Here is a 13201-nt window from a genome sequence, read left to right on the forward strand (position 1 = left end):
TAAGGAGAGACTGATGGCTTACTCAATGATTTTAACTGGTGTGGGTTTTGCTGTTCAATAGCACTGGTTACATAAATGTATATATTTGTCCGTTTGTCTCATTCATCTTAATCTTGTGGTTCTTCACCAAGGGTCGCCATGGGCAGCACAATACCTGTGCACCAATACCTGTGCACCAATACCTGTGCAGCACAATACCTGTGCACCTATTTTGAGAGCCAATGTAAATAGTTCTTAAGCAGCTCTGTGCAGGAGTGAAGTTTACCCCAAGATTACAGCCCATTAGGAACATGATTCTGCTCTTACACAAGTTTTAGCTCTACTAGGAAGCCGCATAGCCTAGCGGCCAGCACCGGACAGGGACTTAGGAGACATAGGTTCTATTCCCACCTCAGCCACTGGATTGCTGGGTGACCTTGGGCAAGTCACTTCACTTTTCTGTACCTTCGTTTCCTCATCTATAAAAATGGGGACAATGATGCTCACTTCCTTTTCAAACCGCTTTGAGATCTATGAATGACTAGCACTAGATAAGAATTAGGCATTTTTATTTGTATTTTTATTACTGGCTCCAGCTGAGTTACTCCAAATTAAGTGAAAGGAGAATCAAATCGTTCCCCCCCCCCCCGCATGTTGAATAACCTAGCTACTTCAGTACTTGGGAGAACAACCTTCACATTTTCATGTCGAATTTTTTCATGTTTTGCCCAGATAGATTTTGTTTTGCTTTGTTTAAATCTATCTAATTCAGCCTCTTTTCTAAATCACTGGCATGCTGTTAAGTAAGTTCAGGTACAGGTTATGGCTTTTAAATAAAGCAACAACTGCAGATGGAAAAATTCATCTCGCAAAAGAGGGTTTTGGGTGATATCACATTTTAGCATTTTTTTAACCCTTTTGCCTGATCTCCTAATAGATAAATAAATGTTCAGTGAACTGAGTTTTAAACAGCTTCCTAGTTAATCTTTTGGATTGCTAGATACTTTGGTACTTGATTAGTCTAAAATGTGGAGGCTGTGACAGGTTGTACAGAAGAAATTGTGCCTTGTAGAATTACTTGTGGGGATTGGAGCCAACCACCCACTACAACGCCAGGAAAGGTTAATTACACCTCACTTTCATTTGACCTGAATCCCAGAGTGGATAGCTAGATCTCCTGCTCACCTGGTTGTAATATTGATAGAGGCAACACTCTAAAATCCCATCTCTTAACTTTGCCAGGCAGGTGACAATGGCAAGTGTTGGGATGTTTTAAAATGCGCTTGCTTTGTGCATTTTAGAATGGAGGATAGCCGCTTTAAGCTTCAGATCAAACCCACTCTGGTGTCACTGTCTTCCCACCATAAAGCATTCACGGGAGAGACAGCAGTTCTTATAGAGTCTTTTACTCTTCCTGATCACTTGGATATTCAGCAGCAGTTCAAAAGAAACCGTGTTATCCAAGACGAAAAACCCAAACCCTTCAAAATCATACAACAGCAGATGGTGGCTCCCATGTGCCGAGAAAGCACAGTGGCATCTACTATGCCTTTTACCTGGTGCAACACGGTTCTCGCATGTCTTGCTCCTCCCTTCCCCACCTGTGGGGTTTCTGGCAATACTGTCAGGGCTAGAGTCCCACACTTGGCGTCAGTGAGGGTGCAAAATTCACTGCTGTGCAGAGAACCAGCTCAAGATCTCATCTATGAAATCCACGAACCAAGTCTACTGATTTTCTTATAGGTCCGATGAAAATCAGCCCCTTCTTCCTTTTTTTTTGCACCTTTCCTGCTGAGTGAAGGAGATGCAAGAACATTTTAGGCATCTAAAAAAATGATCTAAAATATTCATTTCTGTCTTATCATAGAGTAGTTAATCCTCTGATGGAGTCTTGATGTTTATCCTTCCCTCTTCAAGTTTTCTCCATTATTTCTGTCTCGTGTTAATTTGAACAACGCTCCCTAGATGTACCTTTTATGATTTAGAATCTCAACTGCTCTTGCCATTAATGGCCTTGATTAATGTGCTTAAAAATGCCTCAAGACATTTGTGATACATTGTGTGAGGGGAACGACAAGGGTTTTGAATATGTTCGATTTAATTTGTGATACTTCTTGTGACTGTGAGCTTGGAGGCCATTTTACGTTCCTTAGCAAGTGTTTAGATGATTGGTTTTTTTATTCTATTACTTTCCAGGCACTGATGTGGAAGGAGCGTGATTTCCAGACAAGTGGCTGCATTTTGTTAGCCAAACTATGGTAACTTTGGCCAAAGCCTCGTTTGGAAAAAGTCATTCATTGTAATTTCAGTCCCTTAATTGGGATTGATCAGGACACACAACTGAATGGGGATAGACACAAGGATGGGTTTTGGGTTTTAAGTGGCAGGCTGCAACTTGACCAAAATTTAACATGGAAGAGGGGCGCTATTCACACACTTCCCCATACCAGGCATTTAAGTGGATCCAGTGTGCAGTTTATAGGGCATTTGTCATATAGCCCATAACTCAGGGTAGACTCTCCATTGCCCGCCCCAAGGATTCTGCTTACTCTACTGAAACCTTTCACCTTCCTCCCTGCAAAGGGAACAGAAGAGGGGATCAAAAAGGGATCTCAGTCTGCAAAGAATTCAGATCTCCCTTTTGCCCATAGACCCAGGGTCTGCCATCAAAATCCCATGTTTCTTATTTTCTGGTTGCTGTCCTTTTGGTCTTTTATCCATACTGGGCACAAATTGCAACAGACATTCATTCAGTTCCTAACATCGAATTCCTAAATCCTATCCCTCTTCAACTTTCTATTCCGTGTTGCAACACAATGTATGGTGTGACACAGAGAAGTGCTGATGCAAGACTGATATTTATTTAGCAGTCTCAGTGGAATGACATGGGTCATGATTACTAAAGATCACTGCCCCACTCAAGTGGCAGAGGTCAGTGTATGCTGACTTCTTTGGCAGCTGTCACATTTCCCTTTATTTTAAAAAACAAATTAAAATTATTATTTATCTTGCAGCAGCAGCAGCAGCAGCAGCAGGGCCAGGGTTCCATTGGACACACACATCATAAAGCAATGGTCCTTGACTCAGAAAGTTTCCAGTCTAGGTTAAGATTGTTACAGGATAAGAGATTATAATGCAGGGGCTCAACTGTGCAGCCAGATCTGTGCCAATGGAGCCCTGAAACCTATAGGGCTCGGTGAGGGTGAAGTGGATCTATCCATGCGATTCCAGTTGAAGGATGGGGCTTAGGTTCTTAGTTGTTTCCATACAGTACTTGTCCTGGAAGTATTTTACTGTAAAAAACATCAGGAGAGTACATCAGCTCTATATTTATTTTGGTGAAACTCCTCTTAGAGGTCTAAAATTAATAGTTATACTGAAATTCTGAATGCATATTATGGACCACAAGAAGGTCTTTGGCATGAACTTTACAGTACTCATGTGAAAAGAGAAGGATTCTGTTTTATGGGTCTGAGAGTCTTTTTTTTCGTATTAACATATGCCCCCTTTTTCTGGATTTTTAAGTAAGCTATAAACAAAATTTGATGCACATGAAGTTTGATTCATGGAGAATTTAATTTGTCCAGTATAAAAGACTAACACAGGTCATATAACATTGAATTATAGTTGTAATTTAAGTAGTATCCATTGAAGAATGCAGAATTGTTTCCCTGGGGTCCGTTTATCACTGGTTGCTACTAATTCGAAAGCTCAAGATACAATATGCATTACTCCTGTTATTAGCAATGTCTTTGTGCCGATGTATCATTCCCTCTGCATCTTCCTGAACTTTCATTCATTTTGTAATTAATCTTGGGATTTGTTTTAAAGGTTTCTGGCAGATGCGACTCCATCTTTGTTAATGGCAAGGAAATGAAGAGCAAAGTGGATACCATTGTGAACTTTACTTACCAGCATTTTACCACTCAGCTGGAAGTGACGGTCTGGGCTCCACGGCTTCCTTTGCAGATAGAGATCTCGGATACAGAACTTAGCCAGATCAAGGGCTGGAGGATACCTGTCACCTCCAATAAGAGGTATGATTGCTATATTTGCATGACCTAGGTGCATGCATATGGCCGGAGATTTTAAAGTCCAGCAGGTTCATTTGGAGGCTATTTTTCAGAGGGTAGAACATTCCATTTTCAAACAGAGTTTATAGTCTGCCTTGGCCTGAAACAGTCACTCCTGTGATAACGGTAGGCCAGATTCTGTCCTCCTTTCTATCCTGTGAAAACTCCATGAAATCAAAGCTAGCTGCATGGATGTGAATCTGCGGAAAGAGTGTGGATCTAGCATATCAAGCAGGCAGCACTAAGTACTTAAGGACACAGGGCATGTCTACACTGCAACCACAGGGTGTGACTGCAATGTTTACAAACATACCCGAGCTAGCTTTAACCTAGCTTGCTTGGGAACTGGAGGAGCACAGGGGTGGCAGGCACAGGTTTCAGCATGGGCTTCACAAGCCTGCCAGAACCCTGGGTAATTACTTGGGCCCACACTGAAGGCTGCACAGCTGCGGTTTCCCTGCTGTGGTACCCAAGCTGGCTAGATTGATGGTACCTCAGGTTTGTCTATGCAAGCTGCCCGCAGACCCTGTGATTGCAGTGTAGACATACCCATAGGTATAAAACAAAGGCACTGTAGAAGAGGCTCCAGTCTGGGCAGCAGGCAGGGCACCTGGAGCTCTTGAGTCCTAATCCCAATTCAGAATTCCTGAGTTCTAGTTTGACTGTTTGCGGCCTTGTGAAATTTACTGAAGAGTCCAGCCTCAGTTTCTCCATCTGTAAAATGGGGTCGTACTTTGCCTATCTCATAGTGGTGTTATCAGAATTTTAGAGCATAGTAAAGACTACACTTTAACTGTGAAGTTATGCTTTAAGGGTTTGTCTCAGGTGTATATACAAGTCATTTCAATGCATAGAAACTCAGCTAATGCATAGTAACCCTTCCCCCCCTTCCCTCCATGCAGGCATGTCCATAGTTACAGCCTCATTCTCCCATCTGTACTCTCACTGAGTAACACCTTACTCTGAGCTGTTCTACTGAAACCATTTTGCCTGAAAAACATGTAGTTGGACCTCTGACTGCTAATATTTGCATGCACAATTCATTGCAGGTGCAAACCTGTGGGCACAATTACTTGTGAGTACAATATTTATTACCCACAAGAATAGATCATGTTGAGGCCTGGCTGTAAATCAGGCTTTTAGAGTTGAAGTCCTTGCCCCGTTTTCCTTGTGCTCGACATTAATGTAGCTCAGTAAGCCTCATTACATCTATTACACAAAATTCTGAAGGGAATATGGCGTTTTCGGTTAGACCCCTTTTAATCTCCTCTTTCCCAGAGAATGCAGGTCCAGTTTCTTTGACATTTCTGAATATAGATGAGCTTCTCGTTTCTGTGGATTATTCCATTTGACCTCTGCTGCACCTTCTCCATGACAGTAATGCAGCACAGGGCTCCAATAATAGACTCACCTTCTGTCCCCTTATTTTTCCTGAGCCTGTATCTGCTATTTCTAAAGTCACAACAAGCAGCGGAAGTGCACTTTGCACAGTGTTGTTTGTCATTTTGTCTCATTGGTCTAGATGATTTGCTAGATTTGATTTTACCATGAAGACCAGCAAGCTCGGAATATAAGACTGCGTTCACAAAAGCTGTTTTCAGTCACTTACAGTTTTGCCTATGGTTTGATACTTACACTGTCTTACTGTTACAATGTCATTGTGCCATGCGACACCAGACTTTAAAGCGCATGCAGTGCCTCAGTTACACAGTGTAGTGATAACACATAGACGTGAAAGAGAGAGGGAGAAAAATTTCCCACAAATTATCAGCAATATCAAGAAGAGCAAGGCGGAGCGATCTGAGCAAACATAAAAGCATGTGGATGAAAAAGGGACAAAGTGAATGAGCATTAAAGCAGCAGATCTTTTGAAGAAGCATCAAGCTTTGTACAAGCAAGTTCTACAGAGGAGCTCAAAGAAGCACTACCTAGAGATCTGATTTAGGCAAGAAAGCATTGAGGATTCCCACCATCACATACAGTCCCCAGCTAAAACCCCTCCAACACATCATCAGGGATCTACAACTCATCCTGAACAATGATCCCACACTTTCACAGGCCTAGGGTGGCAGGCCAGTCCTCTCCCACAGACAACCTGCCAACCTGAAGCAGATTCTCACCAGTAACTAACTCAGGAACCAATCCATGCCACAAACCTCGATGCCAACTCTGCCCACATATCTACACCAGCGATACCATCACAGGACCTAACCAGATCTGCCACACCATCACTGGTCCCGGGGCCATGTGTTCCCATTACTAATGGGCAAACTGGCTGAGCCAAAATAAGAACCCACCCTAGAGACTTAAGCTTGCATTCCTTTGAGATTTGAAAGAGCTTGGACAACTTGATAAAGGTTTCACATGCATCTGCCCTTTTCAGACTGGAAGAGCCAATATACCTGGAGACAGGCTATGCTTGTGATAGCACAGCTCAAAGTGTGATGTACTGGAAATTTCTGGAGAGAGCTGGTTGCGCAGAGGAGTCACTCAAATGACAATGTGTAAAATGGCTGACCAACCTGCATCTTTATTACACACCATGCTGAAGTCTAAAGCCCAGGCAGGGATGTCCTGGCACCTACAAAGNAGGGCCTCATCCTCCCTGATTGAACTAACCTCATTATCTCCAGCCTGCTTCTTGCTTGCATATATATACCTGTCCCTGGAAATTTCCACTACCTGAATCCGATGAAGTGGGTATTCACTCATGAAAGCTCATGCTCCAAAACTTCTGTTAGTCTATAAGGTGCTACAGGACTCTTTACTGCTTTTACTGTTCTGATAAAGCAACTCTACTGGTGCAAGAGCGGAGGGGGAAAAGGCTGCTTGAGGTCTTTTCTCTTGCCCCTCCCAGCCTCAAAGGCCCCAGGCTGGAACATTCAATATTTGGACAAGCAGCTAGATTAAGCGTTTCCAGGAATACTACTGTATTGATGAATATCAGGATAACTTGAAAAATTCTATCGGTGAGCATGGCATGACATCAGCTCAAATTTGCAATGCAAATACAAAAGGGTTTCTGGCAGCAGCGATCCTATCACTGAAAATTCTAGTAGTTTCCAGCTAGGAGCCTGTTGCCAGCTGTGCTCCGTGACTAGGACACATCTTAGCTGTTGAAGAGACCAAACAGAGAGCAAGGAGCAGAATTAGTTCACACTTTACAAGGGAATGTAACTTGGGATAATGGGATAAATTAACCAGATATTCTGGCAATGAGTTCACTGCAAATGGGCAGATAATCAGACATCTTCTTTTGTCTATCCAGAAGATGCTCCTGATCAGGTGGCTGTGTCAAAAAGGCCAGGTAATGAAGAACTGGCCCAATGGAAACTTTTCTGACTTTCACAGGTGAAGACAAAGTTGCTCTCTGTGGAGAGAGAAAATGTGCTCGTTGATTGAATTGGTGCCAGCTGCTACAGTAGTCCCGGAATCACTAACTTTCATTAGTTTTAGCAATCCAAAGAGATGCACCTTCTGCTGCTTTTGGGCCAGATGCTGCAGTTCTTACTTAGATGCAAATCCAACTGAAGTCAATGGGGTTTTTGCTGGAGTAAATGGTTGCAGGATTGGGTTGCTGATGTTTATTATAGGAATTGGCTTTTGAACACCACACATGGGGAGTTAGACATTCAGCGGCAGTTAACATCATGGACATTTTGACTTTAAACCCATTACGCACAGCTTTGGACATTTCCCTCCTAGTGTCTAGTGCTGAGTTATTGGGCCAGCTGAAATAAAGATAACGGTCTGAGAGCCTGCACTGTTTGCAAGCTGACAAGCAATCTTAGTTCACTGCTGCTCAAATTACATCTGACCCATTGGCACAACTTTAGCAACCACTGTTTCTCTGAAGGGTGGAAGGAAAAAGTGTGGCTGCTGTATTGCTCCAAGAATGGAGCTGGTGGTTTGACACTGTGTGTCAGCTGTCTATGCATGTGTGACTGGAAAAGTAGTTCAGGTTTGAGGAGACATAAATTACCCCGGGTTTATGAAACACTAGAATGTTTTTATTTACTTTCCCCCCCTCTATTTTAAATCAATAGGTAATCGGGGACTAGCATTAGCTATGCTAGCCTTGACATTTGCACTGTATTGGAGCTTCAAAGTTTCCTTTCCTTTTTCATGCTTTGTGTGTTTTACTCAATATTTCATTGGTTTTCCATGTTTAGAGGGAATTTGTTTTGTTTTTCTCTCTCTCTCTAGGAGTTTATATTACACCAGCACCGTGCAGTCTTTGATCGTTCAAATATTTATGGGTTTATATTCAACACCCCAGTGAGGTAGGGAAGCATTATCCCCATTTGACAAACAGAAGACCTGAGGCACAGAGAGGTTAAGCGACTTGTCCACGGTTGTACAGGAAGAGAGTGACAGCTTCAGGAGTTGAACTTAGGTCTCTTACTTCTCAGCAGCGTTTTAGCTTACATTAGTCAATACTAAACTGCCCTGGAACAGTGTAATGTTGTGTGAATGCCATGCAGCCAAAATGTGTTCTTGTGTCATCCACTGTGAAGACATTCCAAATGGATAAAGCTTTCATTTAACACCCAAGAATCTCCCAACATTCTGCGTTAGAACAATAACCTTTGTATAGTCTGAAAACACAAACAACATAAGAGTCAATATTGTCAGTCCAAAAAATCTTATGAGCTGTTGAAGAACTAGGACTGGTATTTTTTAAGAGGGCTAAAAGTTAGGCATATAACTCCTTTTGAATGTCAATGAGAATTGCTGCCTAACTCCCTTAGATTCCATTGAAAATCTTAGTCTATATTATTAGGAAGTCTTTAATCCTATAGTTAAAGCTACGTTTATGTGATGGAGGTCACGGAAGCCATGGAATCCATGACTTCCAGAGACCTCTGTGACATTCTCTGCTTCAGCCCCAGGGGCTGTGGGACTCTGGAGGTGGCAGCCAGCGGGGGCCCTGGCAGAGTTCCAGTGACAGGGGACCCTCTGCAAGGTTCCAGCAACTGGTGACAGATCCCTGAGAGGGTCCTCCTCAGGGTTCCAGCAACAGGCGAAAGCCTCATGCAGGGGGTGGGAGGATGCCTCAGGTGAGTGGTTGGGGTTGTCCCATTTTCTCTTTGGGAAATATGGTCACCCTGTAGCTCCCAGCCACTGTGGGTGGAGGGAGAACCCCCTTGCAGTTTCCACCTGCTGCATGTAGAGGAGGAACCCCCACAGCTCCCAGCCACCAGGGTGGTGGGGGAAACCATGGAGCCATAGCAGCAAAAATCACAGACAGGTCACTGCTTTTGTGAATTTTTGTTTATTGCCTGTGACCTGTCTGTGACTTTTATCAAAAATAATCATGACAAAATCTTAGCCTTACCTATAATGAAAGGGTCTGTTGAGATCATGTTATTGTCCACATACCATAGTAATGGAGGGCCTATAACTGTGTGTAATAGTAAGATGCATGTAATAATTGATCCTTTCTTGCTTAAATATCTTCTTATGTGCAAATTTTCTCAAGGGAAAGTAGGAAGATAGGGTAAAATACAAACATAGTGGCAGACATCCTGAATTCCTTGCTCTCTTTGGACTGGTATGGCAAGTTTTCACCTGCTCCTTACTGAATTAAATGGCTTTTACTTCAGTAGAAACTTGCATCAGAACTGAGTGAGGAATTTAGGATTTGGGCTATTCTAAAGAAGAGGCATATACAAAGCCATCTCCATTGTGTATAAGCAGAAATATGGCTTACTATGCCAATCCATAAATATAGGATGAACTTTTATACTTATCCATATGAGATGGAGAATCATAATTTAATCTATGGTGCATGCCACTTTCAATAGGGGCAGTCAATTTTCCAGATGAAAATCTGTTCTCTGGCTAGGTATATGCTCATGACTAATGTACTGTATGGAGCCCGTGAGCAGCAGAATGCTAATAGGAAGACCATTGGTGAAATGAACGGCAGAAAAGCCTTTAATCTCAGCAAATGAAAGGAATATATTCAACTTAAAGTCAAATAATAGAGTGAGCACAAGGCCTGCATAGCATCTGAGAGTCTAACAAGAGCATTTATTCTCTCATTATGCACCTGGAAAATAATTATCCTCTCCTGGAAGTTCTCAGTTATTTACATGAAGCGCGTTGCTTCAGCGCGCATCAATGGGAAACGCATGGCGAGAGCCTCCCACAGCAAGCTGAAACTATACCTCTGCAGTTTAAATCAGTGTTTGCCTACTATGAGAGCACCCTATTTTCATGAGGCTCCCAGGGACACAGCCTTAGTCCAGCTTATCCTTCAGCGTAAACTAAGCAATATAATTCAGAACACCCTATTTCACCCAGTAATTATCCCTACTGAACATCACCAAGACTAAAGCCTGTGGAGAATCATAGGAACTTTGAAGGGATTTAGGGCCAAATGTAATAAGAGTTTTACATAAAGAAGGTGATGGATCTAAATTCCAGTCTGTGGTGGATGAGAGTTATTTGCTCAGAACCTGCTTAGGGCGTAACTACAAGGGGACATCAGAAGAGTTCAGTTGAATTAACTAAAAGTGTGAATTTAAAGTGTATTAGTTAAAATGCATTCAACCCTTACGTGGGAAGAGAAGGGGGTCCACCTGACCAAAAGGGGAAGAGCATCTTCATGCACTGGCTCAGCAACCTAGCGAGAAGGGATGTAAACTAGGTTCAAAGGATGCAGGTGACAAACGGTTGACCTTAACAAAAGGCTGAGTATTGGTGCAGAGGGGGATGAGACATGGAAATTACAGTAGGGTCACAGGCGAAACAAGAAGGAAACCATTGGGAGAATCTGTCTATTCACAAATGCAAGGAGTATGGGGAATAAAACAGGAAGAACTGGAAGTATTAGTACATAATTACTTAATTGGCATCATAGACTGACTTGGTGGGATAAGACTCATGACTGGTATATTGGTACAGACAAGAAGGCCAGGCTTGGAAAAAAGGAAATTTTGCAATATACAGCAAGAACATATACACTTGTCCCGAGGTTCCGAAGGAGGTGGGTGTATTAACAGGAGTGTTGTATGTCAGACATAGGAGGTAATTGCCTTGCTCTACTCACTGGTGATGAGGCCTCAGCTAGAGTATTGTGGCCTTCTCTGGGCACCACACTTAAGGAAACTTGGATAAATTGGAGAGAGCCTAGAGGAGAGCAACAAAAATGACAAAAGGTTTAGAGCACCTGACCTGTGAGGAAAGGTTGAAAAAACTGGTCATGTTGAATCTTGAGAAAAAAGACTGAGGGGAAAGTCTTCAACTATGTTAAGGGCTGTTATAAAGAGAACGGTGATCTATTGTTCTCCGTGTCCACTGAAGGTAGGCCAAGAAGTAATGGGCTTAATCTGCATCAAAGGCGGTTTAGGTTAGTTATTAGGAAAAAACTTGCTAACTATAAGGGTAGTTAAGCTCTGGAATAAGTTTCCAAGGAAGGCTGTAGAATCCCCATCATTAGAGGTTTTTAAGAACAGGTTGAACAAACACCTTTCAGGGATGGTCTATGTTTACTTGGTCCTGCCTCAGCGTTGGAGACTGGCCTTTATGACGTCTAGCGGTCCCTTCTATCCCTACATTTCTATGATTCTATGTGCACACTTTCATTCAGAATAAAGTAACTTTTAAAAGCGAAGTAGCCTTTCAATGTGAATTAAGCTGAAGTGAACTAAGGCCACATTACTTCTGCATCAGAACATCCACACAAAGATTCAACATGCTTTAAGTAATTCCCTTTAAATGAATACCTTTTAGTGAATTCAGCTTAACTTCCTGTGTAGAGAGTTTGAACAGTAGATTTTATTTTCAACATCTGTGGAGATATCACATCATATTTCTTGATGAAATACAATGGGTTGAATGTGTGTAGCAGACTTGTGTGGCTTCCAGAAATCAAGGTCTAATGGTGTAAAGTTTCCTATTGGAAAAAGTCAGATTTTTCTGCATCTAGTAGTGTTGCAAAAATGCCTTAAAAAGGTAAATTTTCTTTTTTATGGGCATTTCAGATTCAAATACCAGCTAAACTAAATTCATTGCTTCTCTTTTTCTGTTAAAAAACCTTAGCAACTGGCTTGAGAACCTGCATGCCTAGTTGCAAATTAAAATTAAAATGGACAAGCTTAAACCACTTGTAGAAGAGTTGTATAATAGAAAAGCAGACAGATCGCTGATTATATCATTGCTAGCAGGCACCATTATAACAGAGTTGTTTTAACTCTACCCTCTAGCAAGGATTTTATCTGTCTGAAATGTAAATGAAATGGAATTCTGGCAACCTTGGTGCTGTCCAGACAAGCAAAAATCTTCTGAATACATTTGTAAAGGAGCAAGAAATATGGATAAGCAGAATTTTGAAAGATATTCAAAGCACAAGGCTCACTAACCTTAGAGGTAACCAGAAAAAAAAAGCAATATGAAGCAGTAGCTTGCATTTAAGAGGACACATCTTAAAATGAGCTCAAGGAAGGATTTTAGGCCTACTAAGATCGCTAACAAGACATTAAAGCTCAATGAGGACCATGTAATGTGATGGATTTCAAACACTTTGTTGGGTCCAAGGAAGCAAAGTATTGAAAAGCTCTGTCTTATTAACTGAATCAGGGAGTTGTGACTTTGAAGTGGAAATGGATATCATTTGTTTAAAAACACCCTTGAATTAAAGAAGGACAACTTGAATTGGCACCTGGCAATGGAAACTTGCAAAGCATGTTCTGAAATTGCCAGCACATCACTTCTTCTTCGAGCGCTTGCTCATATCCATTCCAGTTAGGTGTGTGCGCGCCACGTGCACGTTCGTCGGAGAAACTTTTACCCTAGCAACACTCGGTGGGCCGGCAGGTCGCCCCCTGGAGTGGCGCCACTATGGTGCCTGATATATACCCCTGCCGACCCAACCGCTCCTCAGTTCCTTCTTACCGCCCGTGTCGGTCGTTGGAACAGTGGAGCGCAGCTTAGCTGACCTCCGCTTCCCTAGCTACTCGTAGTTCTTGTGTATTTAGATATATAGTTATAATCCTTTTATATATATATTTATCTATACTTATGCGTTTTTTCTTTGCTAGCATAGTTAGTTTAACCATAGTTAGCGGGGTTCGGGGAGTAGCCCCTCCCCGCAACCGGTGCCGGAGCCCATGCCCGGCTCACCGGTTCTTAGTCCGTGCTTG

General features: G+C 42.3%; 1 protein-coding gene across 1 annotated transcript in view; it reads left to right on the forward strand.

The window, feature by feature from the left end:
- TMEM132B (transmembrane protein 132B) overlaps window positions 1–13201 on the forward strand; it is a 391123-nt gene that overhangs the window by 361056 nt on the left and 16866 nt on the right. The window contains exon 6 of the mRNA XM_032791201.1: window positions 3811–4016. Within this exon, the coding sequence (XP_032647092.1) occupies window positions 3811–4016 (206 nt within the window). The remainder of the gene's footprint in view (window positions 1–3810; window positions 4017–13201) is intronic.

The sequence above is a fragment of the Chelonoidis abingdonii genome, chromosome 22 (genome assembly GCF_003597395.2).
Source record: "Chelonoidis abingdonii isolate Lonesome George chromosome 22, CheloAbing_2.0, whole genome shotgun sequence".
Lineage (NCBI taxonomy): Eukaryota > Metazoa > Chordata > Testudines > Testudinidae > Chelonoidis > Chelonoidis abingdonii.